Source organism: Gavialis gangeticus, unplaced genomic scaffold (genome assembly GCF_001723915.1).
Source record: "Gavialis gangeticus isolate Ggan-Ray unplaced genomic scaffold, GavGan_comp1, whole genome shotgun sequence".
NCBI classification, from domain to species: domain Eukaryota; kingdom Metazoa; phylum Chordata; order Crocodylia; family Gavialidae; genus Gavialis; species Gavialis gangeticus.
Window position 1 is genome coordinate 17,704,664 of NW_017729002.1, and position 26,041 is coordinate 17,730,704.

At 43.5% G+C, this 26,041-nt stretch overlaps 1 protein-coding gene across 1 annotated transcript in view; it reads right to left on the minus strand.

Moving 5' to 3' along the window:
- ADCY9 (adenylate cyclase 9) overlaps positions 1-26,035 on the minus strand; it is a 264,451-nt gene extending 238,416 nt beyond the window's left edge. Inside the window, exon 1 of the mRNA XM_019507552.1 lies at positions 24,119-26,035. Coding sequence (XP_019363097.1) covers positions 24,119-25,826 — 1,708 coding nt within the window. The 5' untranslated portion in view covers positions 25,827-26,035. The remainder of the gene's footprint in view (positions 1-24,118) is intronic.
- Between the last annotated feature and the right edge of the window lie 6 nt (positions 26,036-26,041).

The following is a 26,041-nucleotide window of genomic DNA, read 5'->3' on the forward strand; positions in this document are numbered from 1 at the left end:
TCAGGATATTGCCTTCAGATAGTCTGTTAAGCATGGCCTCCTTGATAATCTTTTCCAAGACCATCCCCAGGATAGAGGTCAGGCTGATGGGCCTGTAGTTTGCCGGATCTGCTTTCCTCCCTTTCTTGAAGATGGGCACCACACTGGCCCTCTTCCAATCATCGGGCACTTCACCAGAGCGCCAAGAGCTCTCAAAGATCCATGCCAGGGGCTGAGCTATGATGCTTACCAGCTCCCTGAGTACCCTTGGGTGTAACCCATCGTGGCCAGCTGACTTGAAGGTATCCAGCCTGTCAAGGTGTTCCTTCACGAGGTCAGCTTCGATGGAGGGCAAGGAATCTCCCTCACCCGGGCCTCCCTGACCCACAGTGGGCAGGGCCGTCCCATGGGGCTGGTGAAAAACTGACACAAAGTACCCATTTAGCAAAATTGCTTTTTCCTGGGCATCAGCTGTCTGTTGCCCCATCTGGTTTAGCAGATTAGGGGTCCAACATTGCCCTTGCTTTTCCTCCGGCTTCCCACATATCTAAAAAAGAATTTTTTATTGTCCTTGATATTTGTAGCTAGCTGGAGTTCCATCGCAGCCTTGGCTTTCCTGGTTTGCTCCCTGCAGGTCCAGACCAGAGCAGAGTATTCCTCCTTGGTGGCGGTTCCAGTCCTCCATCCTTTGTAGGTCTTCCTTTTAAGATGCAGGAAGTCTGCCAGTTCCCTGGAGAGCCAAAGGGGCTGCTGTGCACTTTTGCTGCCTTTCCTCTGAGATGGGATGGATCCTAAAAACTCCTATTTAATTTCCACTGCATTCGATGGCATTCCTTACGTCACCAAAGGCTTCCCATATAAATAAAAATCTGTAGGACTGGACCCTGATCTGCCAAGTATCTTGACTGCATTTCACTGTCCTTATTCTAGATCAGTGGCTCTCGACCTTTTTAGACTGGAGGCACACCTCAGAAAATGTTAGCTCTTAAGTTTTTATTTTTCTATAGTAAAAACAATAGTAAAAAGTAGAGCAATTCTTCTGCTGCAAAACTCAGAAAGTCCACAGCTAGTCATGTTTTTAATATTATGTATTCCTATATGAAAACTGGGTTTATCTTACTTGCCCACCTAACAGTGTTAACACTGTGTGGCACCCTGCAGCACCTTTGAAAGGATCTTAAGGCACCCTGGTTGAGAATTACCTGGTGAATCTCACTCAAGATCTTCCTTTGTAAGCTCTCAGCTGACCAGTGGCTGGGCATAAATTTCAAACTTCCACATAATCATTTAAAATCATAAGGAGAGGGGAGGGAGAAAAGGGAAGGGGGGAAAAAATCTGTTGACATTCTCTGTTAGTCTCTCCGTATGTCCTACAGGTACATTCATTTTGTACTGTTTTTTAAACATGATTATAATTTGTTAGAATAGCATTCTGCTTTATTAATAATTGTGATAATTGTTTGTTACTTTAACATGCTTTTCCAATCTAAATATAGTGTGTGGTTGGATGTTGGTGGGGGCATATATGTATGCTCCCCACCACCACCAACTTGAGAAGCCCCCACCCACTATTAAATATTTAGTACATATTTAATATGTACTAAATGTAGCTTTTAAATTACTTGCATTTTTAACAGTTTTTCAGCTATGTACTGCTGTATTGTCATAAAATACTCACAAAGAAATGTACTTTAATGTATATTTTAAAAAATCTAATTTCCATGCACTGACATTTCTGCCATAACAAATTAATGATTTACCCATAAATTGAAGTTATCACCTTATGTGAATGACTACAAAAATAATTCGAATTAGCAAGGTTTATTTTTAAAAAAACCCATAAAGTGCTAAGGCTTTATCTAATTTATAAACTAATAGTAAGCAATGTAAGAATTAGCAAAATCCTTTACTCTAAATGGATTAAATAAAGAAAGCATGTTCACCATAACAAAGCACAGCCTTCTCCATTACGGCAAACAATGAAATAATGCATGCACAACATTTTAACTGTACTTGCTCTCTACTCAGTGAAAAATATTTGATGAATACAATTCACATTGTTACTTAAATTAGCCCCCAAAATATACACACATAAAATGATAAACATGCTAGTGAGGTGAAGAACAATGAGCAGAAATTGGGTTGATTATAATGAGCCATGATTGTCGATTGACTTCCTCAGCACTGCTTGAATAGAAATGCCATTGCTGCTGCCAGACAATGGGTTTTAAACCCTGGGTGGAACAAAAATCAAAACAGGGGGCAGTTGCACCACTGCAGCCCACCCTGGATCTGCCCCTACTGGAAACCACCCCTACTTACAGCTGATGGAGGGACCACTAGGAAAAGCAGTGGTACCAGCCATCTACAAGCATCTCCATGCTTCTACTCTAGGCAGAAATCAGCTTCCCCACTTAGGACACAACCCAATTTTGAGAGGCTAATTTTGTGGAGAAAGGTACAAGTGATATACAAGTAAACACAGTATTAAAAAAATACTGTGCATTTTTAATGCCATACAGTGTAAAGAAAAAATCCTTGATATGATAGAAGTTTACTTAGTCAATCCATATGCTGCCTTTCACAAGAGCGGCTCAGAATGGCTTGCAATAAGAAAACAGAACAACTTAAAACAGGAGAATGAAAAGAGAACAGAAACAACTTAAAAGGAAACTAGAATATCAAGATAAAACAGAGACCCCCTAAACAATATCTCATCTTGGCTTGGTAAATGCCTGCCCAAAGACAAATGTGCTTCTGAAAGATGTCAAGACTGAGGATCTGGCAAGCCTTAAGACGGGGGCAGCTCCACAGCCCAGGAACAAATGTGGAGAACATCCTCCTACCCATTTGTGCCAAGTGGATCTGGTGTACTGATAGTATTTGTAGGGGGTTCCTCTCAGCTGACTTTACGGACTGCAAAGGGGCATAAGGAAGAAGGCAGTCCCTTAGGTACATAGGGCCCAGACCATTTAGGGCCTTATAGGTCAAAACCAGCACCCTGAATTGCACTCAGAGGACTATTGGGAACCTGTGCAGACTCTGGAGCACTGGAGACAACTCTGGTGACCCACCCCTGTATTCCAAATCTCTGCCGAGTCTTGCCCAGCAGCCTCATATAATTAATGAACTGGGGGGAGGGGCAAAATGGAGCCCCAGGGAACCCAAAACAAAAGGTCCTGAGGAGGATAACAAGAACTTACCCATCAGCACTCTCTGGGACCTCCCTTGCTAGGAAAGAGTGGAAGCAATTTAGAGCTGCCCTACAATTACCCACCAGTCAAGTAAATGCTTTATCAGCACCTCATGGTCAACTGTATTGAAGGCCACTGAAAGATCAAGTAAAATCATCAGGGCATAGTTACCCTTGTCACTATCCAGACAAACATCACCTACCACAAGCACAGTTTCTATGCTATATCCAGGTTGAAAGCCAGGCTGAAACAGATTATTTAATATTAAAACTGAATTTCACATATAAGGTAAGAGAAGAAAGTGTAATTGAACAGATCAAAAGTTCTTGCTAACCTGCCTACATAATGTAGCAGGAATAAATGGCACAGCATTAGGGGGGTTCCAAATGTTCCTCCAAAATTTGGAGAATAATGGCAATGAATTCCACCTCATCCCTGGAGGTGCTCATCTGTAAGGTCCCAAAGTCTGCCATACTTCACCTTCTTCTTCTCAATGCTACATGAGACCACCAAGGGCTTCTCCACACTGCCACAGCAGTATGATCCAGCCAGGACAGGTCTAAGCATTCCCTAACCACCTAAACCCTCAAGCACACCCCAAACTTGGAAGTAAAGATAAAGATACTGGAGAACATGCCAATGAGGCTGCTCTCAAGCCCTTAGTTTCTGGTGTGTTCACAAGTGACTGCTGGGGACAGCCCTGGAATATCCTCCCTGTCATACTTCTAGATTTGAAGCAAGACAATATGAACAGGGACCAGGGTGTATTCAGATTTGTACTGGTCACGACATACTACCACTGCAGTGTAGACAAAAATGTGTTGCAGTGTTGCATGTGTTGCACATTGTGAATGATTGCCCAATTAGATCATTTAATGCCAATCTAAAATCAATCATGCAGCTACCCCTGAAGCAGTTTAATGGTTATCAAATGTAGATATTAATTTATGAATGTTGTAATCCTAAAATGTCATAAAAAAGAAGAAGGGGTAGATGCAGTATGTGATGTGGCATTCATTGGACATTGTTGACAACTGGGCATGTGAACCTTGTTAAGACTAAAGTGATGATGGCTGAAAGAAAAAGACAACTTAAGCCAAAAGACTGCCCTCACCTTCCAATGAAGACATACATACGGGCCCTGTGTGTTACAAGGGATGCAAAAGTCTCAGGGCAAGGGTGTCAAACTTGTCTTTCCCCACAGACCAGATTAAGTGGTGCAAAGCCAGTTCATGGGCAGGACTGGGCCCACAGACCCCTTTCCCCCTTCCACCATGCCGGATCCAGGGCATGTGGCATATGCTCCAGCCACTCTACGCGCAGCACTGTTCCAGGATCCACATCACATACAGAACCCCCTCCCCAGCCATTCTGGGACTGCACCACATGTGACATGGGTCCCAGAGCAGCCAGAACATATGCCATAGATCCAAGAGCAGGCACCATGTGCAGGGCATACCCTGGGCCCTGCATGCAGAAACAGCTGAGTACATGCCACGTGTGGGCCACCTCAGGTGTTCAGCTGAAAATGTCTAGGAAAGGACAAGCAAGGAGGCCATAAAGGTGTTCTAGCCACCTGGCTGGAGAGTTACAATGTTTGCTCAAAGTGGAGCTTTCCAGCCTGGGGTGATAGATGGCTGCAAGATGGGTCCCCGGGCCTCCAACAGAGCCCAATAATTGACAGCCTATCCTCTGCCATGAAAGGGGAGAGACTGTCAATGATCAGCTGGCAGCTGCTGAAACAACAGCTACCAAGGACACCCTCCTCCCCACCACCTGGCAGAGATGGTAGGGGCTGAGAGCTGTTCTCCTCATCCCTGCCCCCCTTCCCCTGTAATGCCACAGACAGAGCTCCAATTCTTCCCAGGGCTCTTTCAGTATCAGCAAGAAAGAATTCCCTCACCCTCAACCTAACTGCCCCTCTTCATTTTGTGCCTACCTGCTCCACTGAGCCTGGGGGCATATAGCTACATGGAAAGTCCTGGAGACAGCTGAGACTTGTTTAAGCAGTCATCGCAGCAAGGTCCCTACAGGGCTTCCTGACAGCATGTCACTGAGCAGGCTACCAGGAAGTCAACCACTCTACCTCTGTCCTTCTTGAAGAGGAAGGGGAGGGACAGCAGAGGACTGTGGGATACTGGGGGGTTCCAGGGACCCTCTTATGCTACATGAAACTGAAGAGGTGTTACACATGGCACTAGAAAACAGGTACCTAGAAAAGTTGCTACTAGAAAGAGCTAACAGCTAGTGGCAGAATCACTATGGTTTTCTGCCAGAAATCACTTGGCCACCCGTATGCTCACTTTCTGCGATGGGAAGTAGGCTTATTTCCCAACAAAATTTTAAGACATGTCCATGGCCAGAGTTAAGCATAAAACATTCTTAGTGGAGAATATCCAACTATGGAACAATACTTCCAAAGGAGATTAGAGTAATCCAGAGTCTGACTGTTTTTAGGAAATCCTGTAAAACACTTAAGTGTTTCCCACCATAACAAGAATAACATTCACAGTATATCCGCTCCTAAATACTCCCATGCAAATATTCAAAATAAACAACCCAATGTTGTAATACAAATCAACAAAAAAGACCACACATGCACCTACAAAAAATATTATAGACAAGAGTTTTTACTCTCAGAGAACCAGAACTAGGAAGTCAACTCTTGTAACATGGAGTAGAATGCTATTCTTTATGCACCTTAATAGCAATTTTCCAGCCATACAAGTAGCTTTTGTGCACTTGCATAGTTTGAGGTTCTATTACCTATGCAGTGTGGACACAGACATGCACGTATACTGAGTGTACTCAGTAAACTATGTACTGGTTGGGCAGGTATAGTGCTTCTTTTGAAGCAGTACACCTTGCACCTCAGCTGGGTAGAACAGATAGACAGCACAAGGAATCTTTCTGCCCCAGTGGGACCAAAGGTCCAAGCTACAACTCTGATCCTTTCCATCTCAGTAAGCCACACACTCTAGCTTGTTCTTTTCCTCTGCACCACACATTTTCTTCTCTTGGCTACCCACATGACCAGCTTCAAAAAGGAAAGGTGGAGAAGGGACAGAAAAATACCTAACCTATGGCGTGGTAGTTAGAGTATTATGCTGGGAAGTTAATGCTAGGCAAGCAAGCTTAGAACTCAACTTTGCAACTTCCCAGGTAACTGCCCTAACCACTCAGCTGTTGGGGATTAAAACATGGGAGAGGTGCTGTCTCCCTGCTTACTAATCATGGGCGTTTTGTTCAGCTACAATTTCTTGACTTACACATTCACAGTGGGTAGACATATGGAACCACATACCTTCCTGGAGCACAAAGTAAAATCATATTCTGCCCTCAGATATACAGTGATGGGTGGCAGGAAACAAACTTAAAAACAGGGGGGAAAGTCATCATTACCGAGCTAACAGACAAACTAAAGAAATGTAGAGGGCTTATTCTGGGAAAAGTAATATATACACAAAAATTGATTCAATTCATCTAGCTTAGGTCTGAAATTCAAGCTGAATATGGGCTTGTTTTAATTTCTGACAAACCCTAATACATACATACTTTTTCATGGATTTTTAATAACCATATGTAAGACACATATGGATGTTCCTTTCTAAAATCTTATGCAGTAACTCAAACAAGAATTTGTGTTGTATACAACAGTCTGAGAATGAAAGCAAAAAAATCTAATAATATTAACAAAAATGACACACATATTGCAATTCACTATCTCTATATATAGTGAAATAATAGGATATTTGATGCTGATCTTTCAATGGGCCTGCTGAAAGTTTCTATAAGTGTCAGGTACTTAACTCCTAAAGATGCTTCTGGAAAAATCCCATTTTAAAAGGTTTAGTTTAAACATCCACGGGGTTAATAGACCCTGATCTTGCAAACATACAATGCATTTATTTTAAAAATGTGAGTAGTCACATGGGACTACTCAAACAATTAATACAAGCACATCTAAGTGTCTGAAAATTGAGGCCTATGAGATTTATTAACTACAACATCTCTCAGCTGTACAGAGACCAATTTTCTAAAGGGTTCTAATTTCAAAATGGCTTTAAAAATTACTAAAAACTATTAAAGACTACAAGGAAGTTCAGTTTGTTATTAAAAATAGGAAAATCTTCTGCTTTACGAGACATGACACCTGAATTCTTTTCCTCCACCTAACACTGACCTGCTGAGTTACTTTACACAAATACTTCAGCACAATGCCCTGTGCCTCAATTTCTCCATTGGAGAATTTCTCTCATTTCTAAATTGGAAATCATGACAGAGTCTTTTGTAAACTATGGCTGAGAAGTTCTATATGAGCTATTATTTATTATTAAATATAACTATTATGTTAGAAATCATATTTTAAAAGGTCTGAATGTAAAGAGCAGACATAATATTTTGCATACATGAGAAAAAAATTAAGGGTATTTGTACACAAATTGCATTTCAGTAAAATAGCAAATGGCTGAAAGTATATTTATGTAAAAGTATTTTTAAACTCCATTACAAAAATCTACAATCATATACTAATTCAGTAACAGTTTCCTGTCCAGGTAAGCATTTACTGAAGCCATAGTTCTAACAGCCCTCCTGTTTACAGCCCTGACTGAAGGGATTTCCAGCAGCAGTCATGTTTCATAACTTACGTTTGACCTATTCAATCTATCATTACCAGTGAAAGAAATTTAATTACTGCGTATTAAGGGTCCCTTATTAGCCCTCAGGCTCTTCAAAGAACTTAGGCAATCAACGGACGGATGTTGGGGACAGGAACGGAGCCTCCAGGGAGTGGAGAGGACCAGTGCTGCTGACTCCACCGCCCTCCATCACCGCTGCCTGCTGCAGCACTGGTCTCACCCCGCCCGCTCCGTCTTTGCGCCCTGAAGGGAGCAGGGGGGGCAGGGCCAGCACTGATGGCATCACCCTCTGCTGTCAGCTCTGTGGCTACCACCTCCAATGATGGCGGGGGGGCAGGGACGGAGCCCTGTGTCCACTCTCCCTCCCTCACATTCCTAGGTACAGAAACTCATGGACTTAATATAGATATTGAAATTCTGACACACTACAACCTGCCAGACATCTGACTCTCCAGATACCTCTCCACTTGTACCTGCTACATCCCTCTTCCACCCCACACCCCAGTCTGTCCCTCACCCCCCACCCCTTCCATTTCCACTGACTGGCTTTCTTGCCTGCATTGCGGGCCAGGCCAGCCTCTGGCTTCTTTACTATTCCTGCCATCCAGGACCACCACACACACCAACTGCAGGTGTTTCCTCAGCCTGACAAAGGGTTTTTCAACCTGAAAGCTGGAATCCCAGACAGCTAAACCAAGCTCACCTGGAGCCTCACAACTCCATTGCAACCAGCAAGCCTCAAGCATGTCTAAGATGTGACAGGTCTGGGCTTTCCCCAGCCAGGACTGTGCATGCGTGTGGTAGCTGGAGCTTACGGCACCTCCTACCCACCTTTCACCAGGGAGATCCTGGTATTTCCTGGGGCTGCTGCACTACCAGCAGTCCCAGCAGGCCTCCCTACCCTGGCAGGGTGAAGTTTTAGTGGTCATGCCCAGGACATGGGGCTCCTTCCCCATAGCCCCCGCCCATACCTCCAAGTTTCTCCTGGTACGAGAGCTAGGCAGAGACATGTTCTTCCCCTGCTGGCTGGTGATACAGTGAGTGCCCCCTTCAGCTCTGAGAACAGGGCACTAAGTGGTTGTAAAACCCAAGGGTAAAAAAAAATAAAGTAAGTACAGACAGTGTGAGGAGGGTAGCACTCACTCCATCTGTACATGGAGCTTAGGGAACCCCAGGAGCCAGAGTTTCACCTTCACAAACACCAGCTGCTCCACCAAACCAGGATCCAAGGAGGTGTGGTGGAGTGTCACTACATCACCAGCGATGTTGAACACCCTCTCGCTTGAAACACTGGTTGGTGGACAGAACAGGTGTTCCCAGACAACCGTGGCCAGATCCGACCACATCTGGCTCCAGCTTGCCCAGCAGGCCAAGGGGTCACACAGCAGCAGCTCCACATCCTTGGCAAGATAGGCAGCCACCAAGGCCTAAGCGCTACCTGCCTGATGGTGGGGTCTGGCGCTTCTAGACCCCACGATGGAAGCCAGGCTCTTGGCCCACATTGGCAGCGGCTGTGGTGGAAGAGGAAACTAGATGGTGGATGTGGTGCTGGCACGGGACAGTGGACCCCCCTCTTGCACACACCCCCACCTCTGCCCTTCTGCCTCCCTGACTCTCTTCACCACCACCTCCATCCACTGATCCAGGGTTTTGCTGCAATATATGCTGATGCTGCCCTTCACCCTCCGGTCACACATGGCAGCTAACACATGGACCGTACTGGACCACAAAGGATCAAGCCATTTCCTGATGCCCTCCTTCAGTCGCCTCACCAGTGCCTGCACGTCTGGTGACAGTGGCTTGCCCCAGCCAGGGACACTGATCCCGTGGAACTTCCCCATTTGGTTCTGAAGCACCCTCACTACAGGGATCACCTGGCTAAGGAGGGTATCGCCAGCACTGAGGCTCTCAGTGGCCTCGAGGAAGGGCTTGAGAACCACCAAGATCTGGGAGATGGTATCTCACTCAGCTCTGTTAAGGGGGCCGCTAATCCCAATCTCCCCAAGCAAGGCCATCTCATGGATGGCCTTCTGTTGCTTCACCAGCCTCTTGAGCATCAGGTATGTGAAATTCCACCAAGTCTTCACATCCTGCACGATTTATGTTGCGGGATATTCAGCTCTGCCTGTTCTTCCCACAACATCTTGCCCGCCTTGATACTCTGGTAGAAGTAGCCTGCCACCTTCCTGCATTTGGAAATGAGCTTGCTGGTGGTACTGGGGCCATCACTAACAGCCCTGTCCCCCACTCCAAGGCATCCCTGACAATGAGGTGGAACTTGCTTGCCACACAGCAGATACCAACAAAGTTGGAATCACGGACTTCCTTGACCATATTGGCCCCATTGTTGGTGAGCATGAACCTGCGGGTAAGCTCGCCCTGCCCAACAAGCCACCCCTCCACCAAGCATTTCATGGACCCCATGATCTCAGTTTCCATGTGGGACTCATCCATCACCTCGGCTTGAAGGAGACCCCACCAACAGCCTGACTGGTTGCACCAGTGCTCTGTGAGGGAGAAGTATGCATGATCTCCACCCTGGCTGCTGCAGATGTCCACAGTGAAGTGTAAGGCTACCTGTGGACCTGCTTTGCGCAGCTCCTCCCACAAGTACTTCCCGCATGCCTCATACAGGGAGGGCACCACTGTCCTGCTGAAGGTGGTATGTGCGGGTACTTTGTATGATGGGGCCACAAGTGCCATGAGGCGCCTGAACCCTGGCTGCTCAACTAAGGAGAAGGGCTGGCCATCCACAGCAAGCATCTCCCCAGTGGTCTGGGTGATCTTGCTCACCTTTGCAACGTGCCCCCCTTTCTGTCCGCCTTTCCCCCACTATTCCCTGGTGGCCTGCCTCTGCTTTGTGGGGACGGAGACTTTGGAGCAAGAGGGGGACTTCTTTTTGGACACACTCCCACTGGTGCCAGGCTGAGGAGGAGCAAGGGCAACTGGGTGGTGCCTGCGGAGATGCATCAGCATCCCCGTGGTGCTCATGTGTTTCGTTCCCTTGCCCCAGCTGGTTTTGGCTTGGCAGTGCAGGCAGACAGCATATGTGGGATCATCTGCCAGATGAAAATGATCCCAGACCACACTACACCCTCGCTTCCGGGGTGCAGGTGCATGCGTGGATGCTGCCTTTTCCCCCTCCTCAGCAGGCAGAGGCACAGCAACAGAAGGAGCAGACTTGGCTGAGCCACTTGCCTCCACAACCTCTCTTTCAACCTCCTCTGAACTGCCTTTTGTGGAAGGAGACCTGGCTTTAGGGAAAACTTGAGAGGTTTGGAGTACAAACTCAGCTGATTTCCTTGCCTTCCGCAGAGTTTCCCTTGCTATGGCACTTAGATCCAGATCCAGCTCTTTCTCTGGTACTGGACAAAAAGGGGGGCACGGTGCAAAGGCGAGCAAGATCACCCAGACCATTAGGGAGATGCTTGCTGTGGATGGCCAGCCCTTCTCCTTAGTTGAGCAGCCAGGGTTCAGGCAGCTCATGGCGCTCGTGGCCCCATCATACCAAGTGCCTGCACATACCGCCTTCAGCAGGACAGTGGTGCCCTCCTTGTATGAGGCAAGCAGGGAGTACTTGTGGAAGGAGCTGCGCAAGGCGAGCACCAGCCATAATCCACCCCTACCACCACCATGACAGCAAGCAGCATAGAAAGTGAAATGGGGGTGAAGGAGACTGTCATGCTGGTGCTGCTTGTTGTCATGGTGGTGGTAGGGGGGGATTATGGCTGGTGCTTTTGGAGGGGATGCAGACTCAGGCAGTGGCACTTCTCCCCTCTCCTTGCTGCCAGTAGAACTGGAAGCCTCCTACCTGCTAGTTGTAGCAAAAAGGCTGCATCTCAGTTTGGGGGGAGGCAGTGGGGGTGGGGAAAACTTACAGCTCTCCTTCTACCAGCTCTTCTGCCCCTCCCTGAAGGCTTGCCAGCTGCCTCCCCAGCATGCTTCATAGTGTGTTTCATAGAGCATTTGGTGTGCTGGAAAATCTGTGTGTTCTTCTGTAATGTAATCTGTATTTATGTAATATATGTAGATAATTGTATGTATGTGTTTATGTAATGTATGCATGTATTCATGTAATAAATAAAATATATAAATGTATGTATGTGTTCCTGAATAAATTCTATATTATAATATGCAATATATGCTGTGCTTCCCCGCACAGTGAATGGAATGCACACTGTGACAGAAAGCACAGATTTCTTTTCTGGGAGAAAAGAATCAATATAGACTAACAAAAACAAAATGAGGATTTGAGAGGAGGAATAAATTGAAAGGAATGAATGAATATAATAATAAAAGGGTATTAGGAAAGCAAAAGGTATTGGATCCCACTTGCTAGTAACAGGCTATCAAGTAGGAAGTGATAGCCTCTCTCTGATGCTGCTGGAAGACACAGCTCAGTAACTGACCCCAAGGCACACAGAAAGCTTAGTTCAAACACTGCTGCTTTTTATGTTGTTCTTCCATCCCTCCCCCAGAACACTGGGATTGGAAGGCACCTCAGGGAAAGGATCAGTCACTGGCCAGCTACACATGTCAATATCAGAGCAGTCCTTCCCCCCTGACTTCCCCCTCGCTCGCCTTAGTTTCTGTTTCCCTGCAAGAAAGCCTAGCTTCAAAACTCAAAACATCACAAAACTTTCAAAATGTTTCAAGTGTCCTTGTTTTGAGGCTGTTTTGAAGCTTTTTGCTTCATTTCAATTTCACTGTTTCGAGCTCAAACGAGTCGAAACAGCACTGAAACAAAACACCCAGCAAAATTTCACACAGCCCTAGTCTATTGTTTTTTCTTGTTTTGTGGGTGGCTTGTCTTTTATTGTAAGCTGCCCTGAGCCTTTCTGAGTAGGTCAGCTTATGAATCTAAATCAGGGTTTCAAGCTCATTTGGCCCAGCAGGCCCAATGAGTGGCACAACACTGGTCAATAGGCTAGATGAGTGACATGGACTTAATCAGGCCCACAGCTGGCCCTGTGCACTGGATCCTGCACATCAGGCTGGTCTGGTGCAGACACCATGAGCACCCTGGACCAGTCCTGTGTTCTGAGTGCTACATGTGTACCTGAACTGGCCTCACAAGCCCCATACAATATACGCAAGATCTGGCCCCACACACCATGCCCAGTATGCAGGGCCAGTCCAGCATACACCACATGTAGCATGAGGGTCTGATGTGAAACCAATGGTAAAGAAGGCTGTAAACCAATACAACAGTATATGGTTATAATTGAGATAATCCAATTTTCAAGGTCACTGATGAAGTGAACCATGAATAGGTAAAACAGCACATTTCTGGCAGACATCAAGTGGGACAGAGCAGTAGTTTGCTATTATAACTAAAATGTCAATTTTCAAAAGTTCAAGACTTCTTGCATATTAAACTTTTTACATGTTTGAAATATATATTTCTCCATAAAATTGCTGTGTGTGGAAGAACTTCCTTTAAATTTTAGTATTCATGTGGACTGGGAAAGAAAGGGACAGGTTTAGGACAGGGATGGGCAAAACAGCAAATCTGGCAGATGAAAAATAGAAGATGAAATAGCAGAAAATAGCAGATGAAATTCAATACTGATAAGTGTAAAGTAGTGCATAGGGGGAAAAAATATCCTAAAATACAAATACATGATGATGCCTACATTAACTTTTACCACATTGGAAAGAGAACTCGGAGTTATTGTGGACAGTTTGCTAAAAGCATCAGTTTGGTGTTTAGTCACAGTCAAAAAGGCAAATAAAAATGTTAGGAATTATAAGGAAGGTAATTGCAAGCAAAAGAGAAAGTATCATTAAAAATCTTTATAAATCTGTGATGCATCCATGTCTTAAATATTATATGCAGCTTTAGTCTTCCCACCTCAAAAGAGATACAAAAGAACTAAAAAAGGCACAAAAAGGACAAGAACAATACTAGAAGTAGGGGACATAAAACGAAATTAATAGGTAGCAGGCTTAAAACTAATAAAAGGAAGTTGCTTTTTTGGGGGGAGGTGGGGTACATAATTAACTTGTAATTAAGTTGTGGAACTCTTTGCCACAAGACCTCATGGAAGCAAATGGCTTAACCCAGTTCAAAAGGGGACTGGACTGAACAAATTCATGGAAGAAAGGTCCATCAGTAGATGCTGATCATGGAGATGCAGTCTCACAATCAAAATTTCCTAAAACTAATTGCTAGAAGCTGCAGTGAGAGAGAACCAGGGGACAGAAATCCTAGACATAGCTCAGTTCACCTTTCCTCTCAGCATCCACTTTCTGCCACTGAGAAAGACAGGTCTATTTGTTATGTAGGCATGGTAGAACTAGCCTGACCAGGAAAATACAAGCCTCCCTCAGTGGTTAGAGTAGTGATTCTCAAGCAGGGTGCCCCAGGATGCCCCACAATCTAAGGACAGTTAGGTATGCACACAAGTCACAAGATAAACCCAGGGATTTCAAATAGGAATCCAGTGTTAAAAACATTCTTATCTATTGCTGTCCTTCTGAGTTCCTTGCAACAGAAAACCTGCTCAATTTTTTACTACAGAAAAATAAAGTAAAAACTAAGAGCTAGGACGTTCCAAGGGATGCCTTCATCCTAATGAGGGATGTGTCTCAAGTCTAAAGATGGGAGCATCAGGTCTAAAAATGTTGAAAACTACTGGGTTAGAGGTAGGCAACTGACTGTATAAGAAAATATTGGAACAAAGGATTAAAAAAAACCAGGAATGGAAGTGGAGGTCAAAAGTTAATAACTAGGGATCCAAGTGGGGACATCAAGCAAAGGACGCTGGCCAGCACCCACTGTGCCTTGACCATATCTAAGGAGCCCACGGACACTATCCAGTGAACTTCTGCTCAGACATACGTATATGGATAAGTTTACAGCAAACAGCCCCAAAGTCACATAGGTTCCCCCACAGCTATTGCCAGCTGCCTGATTTGACAGACGGGCAGCTTGGTCAGGGCCAGAAGGAGGTTGATCAGAAGGTACCAGGGTTTTGTGGAGCTATGAACTGGGTATGATACTACGCTAGAAGACCTATAGTCTGACCCAGTAAATGGCATTTCTTATGTTCACATGTTCTTATATGCTGGCTGCTCAAAAGTAGGGCTTCATTAGGGTCTATCATACAGGCCTATGTGTGTGTTGACTATATACATAAGTAATTTCTCATTATTTATAACCACTTTACCTGGACAGTATATTATAAAAACTTTTTTAGAACAAGCACTAAACCACATGTCAACATACCATAAAAGGCTTCAAATACCAAGAACACCTGACATGAAGTTTTAATGTCCCCCTCCCCCACAAAAAAATAACCTTTTCTTCAGGACTCCATAATATGGAGCAACCAAACAAACTTTATTCAAAGTTTAAAGAATTTTACTTTTCTAATGACAGTCTAAAACCTATCTGGAGTAACTGGGTAATGAAAGAAAAGCACTATTAAATATACTTGGCAATAACACTATTATTCCTTTCAAAAACACTCGCTTCATACAAGAGATTTATGATGCTTGATAATAACTTTGGTTTCAGTGCAAAGTTATTTCCCTTCACAAATAAATATTTAGACAACAATTCTTCACAAAACAAAGCTACAGCAAGAACAGACAGACAAACCCTGAAGAAACCTAGATGAGAACAGAAATTAGATTCTTCACCTTTCTTTCCTCCTCTTTCTTTCTGCTAGTACACTTCAAAACTATACATCAAGTCAAAAATTTGAAATGCCCATTCTGTATTTTTCCTATTTATAATTTTATTTCTTCTTGTTAATATGCTTTTGCAGAATTTAACTAAATTAAATACAATTCATCTACCACCGGGGAGTCAAACTCATTCAGCCCTGTGAGCAGATGAGAGTCTCTGGGCTGGTCTGTGGGCCAGACTGGGCCACCCTGGGACACAGCACTAGCCTGGCGGGGGGCTGCCAGCCCCCCAGTGCTGTGGGGAGCATGCAATGGCCCTGCTCCAGGGCTTGTGCTGCAGGTGGCTCATAGGCTCTACTCAGCACTGTGGGTGCTGCTTGCAGCACAGGGTGCTGGCAACAGGGAACACGCTGCATGTGGCAGCCTGCCAGACCGGCCCTGCACACTGGCTCCAGGGCTGGTCCAGATCAGAAAGGATAAGATATCTGAAAGTAGTCAATACAAATATAGGCCTGAATGATGGGACCTAATGAAGCCCTACTTCTGAGAGACCAGAGTACAAGAACATAACAGCATAAGTGCCATTCACTGGGTCAGACCATAGGTCCAGCTCACCCAGTATCCTATCAGTCTAGCTCGTGTACCAGACTGGCTCCACATACCACAAAGGGCATATGAGGTTGATTCAAGGCCCTTGGGCCTGGTTATATGGCTCTGTCACCCAGATCCAGTCCTGTGGGCCGTATGTTTGACACCCTTGAGCTACCACATAGATGCATGTTGTCTTTGTTCTTAAAGTCTTGCTGAATGCTTTTCATCTTGAAATATAGCAGAGAAGTAGTCAGCACAAAGTAGTGGGGGCCAATCTTTCTGGCAGTTATGCTCCAAGTTAAGTTGCACTCCTTCCCCAAGTGATCCTCACCCCCTTGAGGATACAGTAGTTTGTTTCTCAAAGGAACAGGGCCTCAAGCTTCTGGCTACCCTCAAGAAGAGTATAGCAAAGGCAGGACTCTGCTGGAAGAGGAGCTGTCAACACCAAGAGCCAGGTTAACCCTTCCCTAGCCCCACAACTCCTGCAGTTTTACAGGGCTAACGAGGATCAAAAGCCCTGAATTGTGCATGCCAGCTGCAGGACCAGTGTTAGGTTAACCTAGCTCTTAGCAGTCACATCTGACACCTCTTCTCACATCTGTGGAGACTGAAGCCTCCCCCATCCCCTCCAATTTAGTGCCTCCCCTTACTGAGTACCTGGGGATCACCTATCACACAGAAGCTGCTTGTGCCACCTGTGTCATCCATGCCACAGATTGACCATCCCTGGTAAACAACCATAAATAAAATAAAAGTCAAGGGCGACAGTCATCCACAAAAATAAGCAACATTCACTCAGCTTAATTAGTATGTATGCACTGGTCACTAATTAACAAGCATCTTATACAATTATTCATTATTCTATTGCCGGGTAACATGGCCATATAGGTTAGCTTTTTGTTTTAATTAAACAATTCAATAGAAATGTAATATTTTCTTAAGAAAGTGCTGCCTGAACCTTAGATTATGATCTGAAAATAATAAATCTGAAGTTACAAGAATTCTTTTCTTTTAATACAAAAGCAAAAAATGACTGACATGTATATAATGATCACTGTCAAATAGGTGACATTTATTCAATATTATAGAACACATGTAATTCTAAAACAGAAGCCTAAGCAACCTTTGTTTTGTTGGTCTACATTTGTTCTTAGTAAATACCTGGAACAAACAAGTAGAAAAGGGAAAAATATCACCTTATTTCCAGCTATGACCCCTTCCTGCCTTATAGGAAAGAAAATGTTTACATGCATAAACAGAATCACAGTCTCTGTAGAAACAGGTTAGTGACAGAGAGAAGATTCAGTATGCACCTGAACCTTCCATAATCTTAGCAGCTGTAAGAGTGCATTTTTTTTCTTGTAACTGTTGCACACCCCAACCTCTCTGCAGTGTAGGTAATAAGATTAAACAAATTCTACTATTCATTCATACCCCGCTCTTGCTTAAGATTTCCTTGCCTTAAGGAACATCAATTCTCCTGTACAGCAGGAGTAAACAGCTGGAAAAAAAACCAGAGCATTGTGGTTTGTGCCAAGATAAGTTGCTATTGGCAGAAAAAAAGAATATATTTTCAAGCCCTGCAGCCATATAAAAGGCTGAAGAATCAATAGCATATGGAGAATCAATAGCATCACCAAATTATGAAAAATGTATTTTAATATCAGATTAATCTCATTTACCACAAGAAAATTCTACTTAAATCTGTAGTAAAGCAGGTACATTTAAACATTATGGAAGTTTCTTAAGAAAAAATAGAAAGCAGTAAGAAAGAATACTCTAAACTTCTGGTCTTTGGCCTCTCAAACAGAAATTACTAGCAGTTGTCATATCTGAATAGGTAGGCATTCAGCTTCATTCATGCTCCAATGCTACAAAAATGGATCTGCCTTCTGGAACCATGAATTATTACATTTTGCCAACTAGATGACAGAGCAATACAAGATCCAGTTATAATTTCCACAATTAAGTAGTGTATATATAACCACACTGAACATCTTTTCTGTATCTTCAAAGCCTTTAAATAATACAGTTATTTAGAAATGTCATAATAAGGTATAGCAATTTGTTGCTAAGTGCTGTGATCACAGGTTTCCCCCAAAGCTTTAGAAGAAAACCAGGACAATAAGTACTACTAGTATTACATGGCTTTCAGTAGCATCTAGATCAGTGATTCTCAAGTCAGGTTGTCACGGCACCAGGGGGCCCTTGAAATCCTTTCAAAGGTAACAATGCAACGTTAGCACTGTTAGGTGTGCAAACATGATTCACATGATAAACCCAGAGATTTGAAACAGGAATCCAAACTGTTATAAAAACATTCAGACCTGTTGTGGTCTTTGAGTTCTTTACAATAGAAGAACTGCTCTATTATTTTTCTTTAGTCAGAACATGAGTGAAAATTAAGAGTTGGCATTTTCAGAGGGGTGCCTTGAGTCTAAAAAATTTGAGAACCACTACTCTAGATGCAGTGAAATCAGAACCCTATTGTGCAGCAATTGGGTTCATAGAATTAGCACAATCATAAAAGACAGACTTTGCCCCAAATTGTTTACATCCTTCTAGAATAAAGACTTGGGTCCTGTCAGCCCTTTTTTCCTGGAATAGTCTTTGGATGATCTGAAACTAAAATATTATGACATCATGAAAAACAAGGGAAAAAAAAGCAAGAGAGAGAAAAAGACCAGACAAAAAACAAAATAAGTATCCACGCAGAATGTTCATGAAAAAGATCCCATGAAGGCTCCACACACCTACTGCAAACATTCGACCACAGTCTCAGGTATTTAAATGGCCCCACTAACATGCTACGCAAGTACCTCGCATTCTTCTGCGTATTTACAATCTCATAACTAAGGGGGGGCTTGGTGCAAAAAGCCCAACTGCAGCAGCAACTGCCACGCATGTCACACAGCTGCCTAGCTACATCTCTGTGTATTTACCTTCTAATAAATGTTGGAAGTCAGGAAATTGAAAAACAGACAAGGGTAGCTGTCCAAAGGCAGTGAAGTTTGTGGTTGAACCAGAAAATAAAATTAATGCTTTCTAACTCTTAAGCTAGAGACCTAACCATTAGGAATTCTGCTGCTTAGCTTATTTCACAGGGAGGGGGCTCAGATACAGTGATAAGAAGTACAACAAAATCTTTAAAAGACTGAAAGAGGGGGAAATTGTTAAGGCATCGATAACTTTCTTTACCTGTTAGTTTAACTGACACCCATTTAATCTCAAATGTCTCTCAAACATTTTGGGAGAAGAAATCTCTCAATTAAAAGCCACACCCCTACTTCTTCAATAAAAGACCAAGAAAGCTCCCACTCCTCCTAGTACCCAAGAAGACTTAGCAAAAAATAAGGAAGGAAAGATTAAGTTTCTTGGAATTTCTAAATTAAAAAACCTAGGGAAAAATAACTATTTACAATGGTGTCATTGGATCTTCTAAAAATCCAATGGGTAGGTAGTACGATAATTGAGAAACCTTGCCACTATGTGTTATCTTTTACAGAACAGAGGGTCCAATAAGTATGCAGTATAAAAGAATCAAAAAAATCAGATGTCAGTGTGGCAGGAGGCTTGGTGCTCCTGGCACCTTAAGAGTTGGCAGGATAGGGCTGAAGCAGCCTGGAGTTGTGGCCAGGGCTAATTTCTGGAATCATCTGACTCTGGAGGAGGATAAGCCCAGACTTTGAAAGGAGCCAGAAGTAACATCCTGGAGGCGGCTGAAGGAACACTGCCAGAGCAGGACGGCTGCAGCTCCTGAGTGCCAGCACAGAGTACAGCCCATAGCAGTTTAGAGGTTTGGGGAGGAACTAAGAGGAGGGGGTGGTTTCTAGGACCCAGGAAGGGATCCAGAGCCTAGACTGAGGAACTGAGAGTGTAGGACTAGAGAGGGTCCAGGAGTCTATTGAGCAACTGAGAGTGTGGGATCAGAGAGGATTCCAGGAGTCCAGAGAAGGGGCTGCGTATAAGGTAACATCAGTGAGTGAGGCACAGGGCATGGTGCAGAGATGGACTGGAGCTATGCAATTAGCCCATGAGGCAGTGGCCACAGATGCCTGGTGGTCATTTGAGAGAGCAATTCCAGAAGCCCTGGGGCAGCCTCCCTGATATAAAAGTAAAAGACATCAAGGCGTGGCGAGCGATAGAGAGTGAGGGCTGAAAGGGCTCCAGGTACTTCACAGCTCCCCCTGGACAGGCTCCCTGTCACAGTCATCATTATGGAAACCTAAAGCTAAGCTGAAGGTTAGGGAAAGACTGGAAAGTGAAAACCTCAAACTCCCCTTTTTGGCTGCTCTCACTCTTACAGGCAATCAAATCACGAGTTAAAGAAAATCTTCCTAGCACTTCAACAACTCACAAACACAGAACTGGATCTTGTCCACTGGTCCTGGTCACATGACAAGGGAAGGGAAACAAGCAGCTGTTGAATGAGACATAAGATTTCAATTCCTTATTGCTCCCAATTTAAAATATTTAAAAAAAAAACTTTTTGAAATAAGAGTCTGATTTTTTTTTAATCAAGCACAGTTGCTTGACTAAGCCAGTAGTACTGCTGTTTCTTTATTACATTCCCCTCATATTTTATACCAAAACCAGTCGCCCTGAGCATGTAACAAAAATAATTAGGAGAAAAGAACAAGTAGCTGGCTATGTTGCAAACCAGCTCTCGGCACTAGTTATAACAGAAAGGATTACATCCAACATACTTGCATATCAGCTGATGGTTTTGTAGGGTAGGAAAAAAACCCCCACACATCTATAAGTATATACACTCACTTATTTTTATTTTTTATGTAAGTCTAGATAAAGTTGTAAAAGAAAGAAGGGAAAAATACTTTGAACCATTTGCCATATTTTCCTCGTTAAAGTAATTCTTCCATTATCAGGGATTCGGCCAAGCCAGGACAAAATGGCTCAAAAGAAAATGTTGCTCATCATCTAAGAAGTCATTCACTTTTCAGTTCTTGTTATAATATAATTTGAAACCTACTCAATTTCGAAACTAAGTTAAAATGGTTTGTAGTTTTACACCTGACAGAGTCCCTTCCCAAATTTTATATTAAAAAAAAAAATCACATCTTTATAGCCTCTATTTCTTTTCCCACTTCCTGTTCCTAACTGTCTGTGCATTAAATACTGTCAAAAACACATAGTAAAACATTTTAAAATAAATTTTAATTTCTAATTTTTCAGCCATAGTACTTTTAGGTAAAAATATCCAGACAGAGGTGCAATATTTAAAATTGACAATGTCCCTTTAGAAGAAATTATCATCTATTCTCTGCTGGGTAAGTATATGTATAATAGGCACATTCCATTTGCTATGCCAATAGCCCCTTCTCTTGTATACTGAAAGTAGTTCAGCTTGAGCACTTCCCCAAAGTTCAAGCCCAGCAAGGTAGTCTTTCAAGCTGAAAACTCTGATGCCATTCAGGGCTTTTTAGAATGCTACCAGTACTGTAAACTACCTACTGAACCCAAAGGCAGTCAGTGCAGACCATGAACCACTGGCTGAAATTGCACAAGAAGTATGTTGCTTAACAGGTTCCCAGGTTCTGCATTAGCTCTCACTTCATGTTGCCCCAAGTATGTCATATTACAGTAAGCCAGTCAGGAAGAAAGACAAGCATGGATTATAAGTGTCAAAGTCCATTTTGAAAAGAAAAAATTATATAGTCTAAAAGTAGACAAGAATGGAAAAAGGCTAATATGGCTGCCTATCACTGAAAAATGGTCACCCAAAAGGTATCTGCACAGCCTCTGCCAATGCAAACATATGCTAGGCAGAGCAGATGCATGTCCTTAATTGGTAGGATAGATTACTTTTACCGTATCTCACAGCTGCTTTCATACAGACACATTAAACCCTACAGAGACTATTATCATCTCAATCCAGCTCTTCCATCTTACTTAAATTGGGCTTCAATCAATCAGTTTTCTCTGGCCTAGGAGATGAAATAATAGACATAGTATAGCTGAATGTAAGACATTCATCTTCAATCTGAATCACATGTGAAAAATCTATAGCTAGATACATCAGTACACTAAAAACATTACAACTCATGCTTCCTTGCTGAACTTCCTAGTGGCTTGGTGTAGGCCATTTGAGTAATGCAAAATGGAAACTTGGAGGCCACAGGTGAACATCCTCATGGTGAAACAATACCTTCTCTACACTCCACTCCCTGAGCTCTTAGATAAGTAAACACAACCAATTTTCACAACCCTCCACAGGAATGTTAATGCCCCTTTGTGTTCAATGATACTGAAGGGAGCAATAGGTTTAACACCATCAAAACAATCTTCATCTGGTGCTAGAAGTGCATGTACAACACAACAAAGCCAGCCTTTGTACCATGTTGGCTCTCTACCCAAACTGGCAACAATAAAGGAAATCTTAAGTATAAGAAATTGAGAGTGCCATCTACCCACAACTTTTTCAATGATTTTCAGTGTTAAGAGGCTATTCAACTTAGGTAGTAATGGGCCAGATTTTCAATGCTGGGGGAAAGGTTTTTTAAAAAGTATATTCAAGGTCTGTGCCTCTTTAGATTAAATGTAATGTATCCTCAGGTGTCAGTTATATCAGGAATTTCCACAAACATTAAAGTAGTAAAATAGAAAACTGCAGTCCAAAGAAGGCAAATGACTCCGGAGCTTCCAACCCCTCCATCACCACCAATTTCTCTTTCCATCCATGTTTGCTATATTATCACCTCTGTACTGCAAACGTAAGGACATAGAACTCACTGTTCTCATCAAAAGGATAGGCTGTGGTCCTGCCATAACAGTTGTTTGTCATATATGATTTAACTATGCCCACTTGCTCCTAATGTATTATACCAATTCACTGTCACTTACCCGATTTGCCATCTCACTGTTTTGCACTACTCTCTCCACTCTCCTATTTTCCTAGCTCACTGACCTTTCTATGGTTTTTTTCATCCCTGCTAGCACCAATAGATTTCCCTCTCTCCTTTCCCATCATAAACCTCTACTACAGTTCCCATAAGTTCTGCCCCTCCATTATGTCCTTCATAGCCTTCTTTAATGAAATAGCAGTACTTTCGGTCAAAAAGCACTCCCTTTTGCCTGCAGTTCAATTCAGACTGCAAGGTCTGTGGAGTAAAAACACATCTGTGCTACACACGTATATGGCACTACAGTATTTGGCACTACAGAAATCAACATGCTTGTGATGTATGCACTCATGAAGGGGTATACTTTTACGTCAAAAGATATATTCAAAGACAGGCACAATTAGATCGACAATATGGCTATTATTTATGTATTCTTTTAAGGACTGATTTTTTTATACAAGAAATCAAGGTTCTTCATTTAAAATGAACTTCATGAAACAATGAATTTTAGATACCTGCCAAAATGCTGTACTTGCAGTGCTTGGTAGTGAAAGATACTGAAAAGATCTATTCTTCTCCCTGTATTTGCTGTACATACCTGAAATCTTTTTAGACTTTCTGAAATGATAGCATATGCTACCCCAGAGAACCACATCAAGTAACTTCTTCTAATTCAAGTTCTAACTATGATGACTTGCTATCAACCTGCCAAATATGCAGTGTTCAGTTTCTTCTGTGAATCCAGTACTTATTTTTCCCAAATGCTTTTTCAGCTAGGTAAATATAACAACACTGCAAGACTGTTATAGGCTTTAAAACCCAACTTTTTCAGTGCCCAAACTGTTTAACACACATTTTGCAAAACATATAAGCTTCATGCACATGAAGTCAACTAGCAGGTTATCTAATAAATGATACACTAAATTAAGACATTTAATATTCCACTTTCTACTGCTTGCGATGCCGACAAGGAAGTTTTAAGTAATTCTGACACTGACAAAAATATGAAGTATTCCAGACGTTCTTTCATATCTATCATACCAGCTTAGTGTCATAGTTGTACATCCCCTATGGTAAGTTTCTGAATGCTAACTTGTATTGTACATATAACACTGATTCTTATTTTGCAAGTGTGGTCAAAACATATATCAGTGACAAGTGAAACAAGTATTATACTTCTTGCATTAAAAAAAAAACAGTACAAAATAAACACACATACCTTTCAACTGGTCAGCCACCACACTCTGACCAACTCGTTCAATCACCTTTCCATCCTCCATCTCGTAACGGTCATCCAAATATTTTGCAGTAGCTTCTGAAATATGGACTTTTCCAGCAACCCCCAGCTGCTCCATTAAATTGGCCAAGTTGACATCATTGGACCACACATCAAACTTAAACCTCCTCATCCCCAAAATACCACACAGGACTGTCCCAGTGTGAACACCAACTCTCATGTTCACCATTTCTTTTTTCTCTTGGCAAAACTGTTCAATGGCTTTAATCATACCCAAACCCATCTCAATGCAGCAATAGGCATGATCTGCTCGGGGCTCTGGACATCCGGCTACACAGTAGTAACAGTCTCCCAAAGTACTTATCTTCTCACATTTTGTATCCTCACACAAACGGTCAAAGCGGCCAAATAGGTCGTTCAAAAGCCCCACCAGAGCATGGGCAGATTTGTTTGCACTCATTTTAGTGAAGCCAACAATATCTGCAAACAAAATACTCACTTGCTCTATCTGCTGCATTTTAAAAGGACGGAAAATAATGGGAGTTTTCTGTATGGAAGGTTTTTTCTTTCTGCTTTTGGGGCTTGAGGTGGAATGACGTTTAACGGAGTTCTCACTTTCGTCATCCCCTTGTTTCATTAAGTCATCAGCTATTATCCTTGGCATTACAGAATGAATCATCCTCTCTTTCAGGGCTTTCTCTACTTCCAAGTCTTTTCCATGCATGATTGACTGCCCCACTTTTAGGAATGTGCTCCTTGATCTGACTTCAGACATGATAAATAAATGAATGCCAATAGCATGGATGCAAATGTGAAGTAAGGTTTTACTCATCAACTGCTCCCAATAAGCTGCATTGGCTTCAATGGGCGTAAAATTATATTCAACACGGAAATGATAACCAAAGGTTTCAAAAAGGACTGAGTACAACAACCCAAGGAACAAGCTTAAATACAAGGGTAAGTGCATCACTGTGTAGAGCAACAAGAGCACTTCAATACACATAGAAAAACTGCCTACTTGAGAAAGAGAAGCATCTGCAGTTCTTGCAAGAGAAGTATGATTGGACATGTCACCTCTCCCTGACAGAGTTGTCAGAGCTTGAAATTGAGGAGCCAGAGTCAAAGTAAAAACCAAGAGAGTGAGGATCAGTGAGGTCCAAACATAATGGCGGGCATAAGTCTGAGTGAAGGTGAACATAAAAAATGCTATGCAGACCAAAAGGAAGCCCAGAGCTGGCATGGTGAAGACCATTAATTTCTCTTGCATGTGGATGCTGAAGTAGATGCCCCAGACCAGGCAGGCCACCCCAATGTAGAAGAGGGCATAGCGAAACCGGCGCTGTGTCTGGGGGAAGCACCTCTCCATACAAGCCTCCTCCAGGTTGTTGGAGTCGAACTTGGGGTTCCACCACTTGGACGAGGCCCTCTCAAAGAGCTGAGGCACCTTCTTCTGCCTGCGGAGACCAGAGCTGCTGCTTGCCCCTCCTCCAGCTGCCCGGCGGGGGCCTCCCGACTCCCCGGAGCTGCTGCAGCTGGAGGAGATGCTGTACTTGCAGTGCTTGGCAGAGGTGCAGCCCTGGTGCTGCTTCGGGTTGATTCTGACCGTCACGCTGTTGCTGTCTCCGCTGGAGTCGCAGCTCACCTCGGTGCTGTGGTGATGCAGCAGCTGCTGGTGCGGCGGGGAAGCCATGTTGTCAGCTCCTCCCGAAGCGCTGGGGTGGGGGGGGTGTTGTCTCTCCAAAGCACACTCGGGATCGGGATCGGGATCGCGATCCCTCAACTTCCTGCGGCGCGGCGGCTCCTCGGGGCCTGGCGTCTCGTGCCTCACGCGGGGCAGGACAGATGCGAGCCCGGGCCCCGGGCAGCCCCGCGTCCTCCCGTCCGAGGCTCCATGGGCCGCGCCCG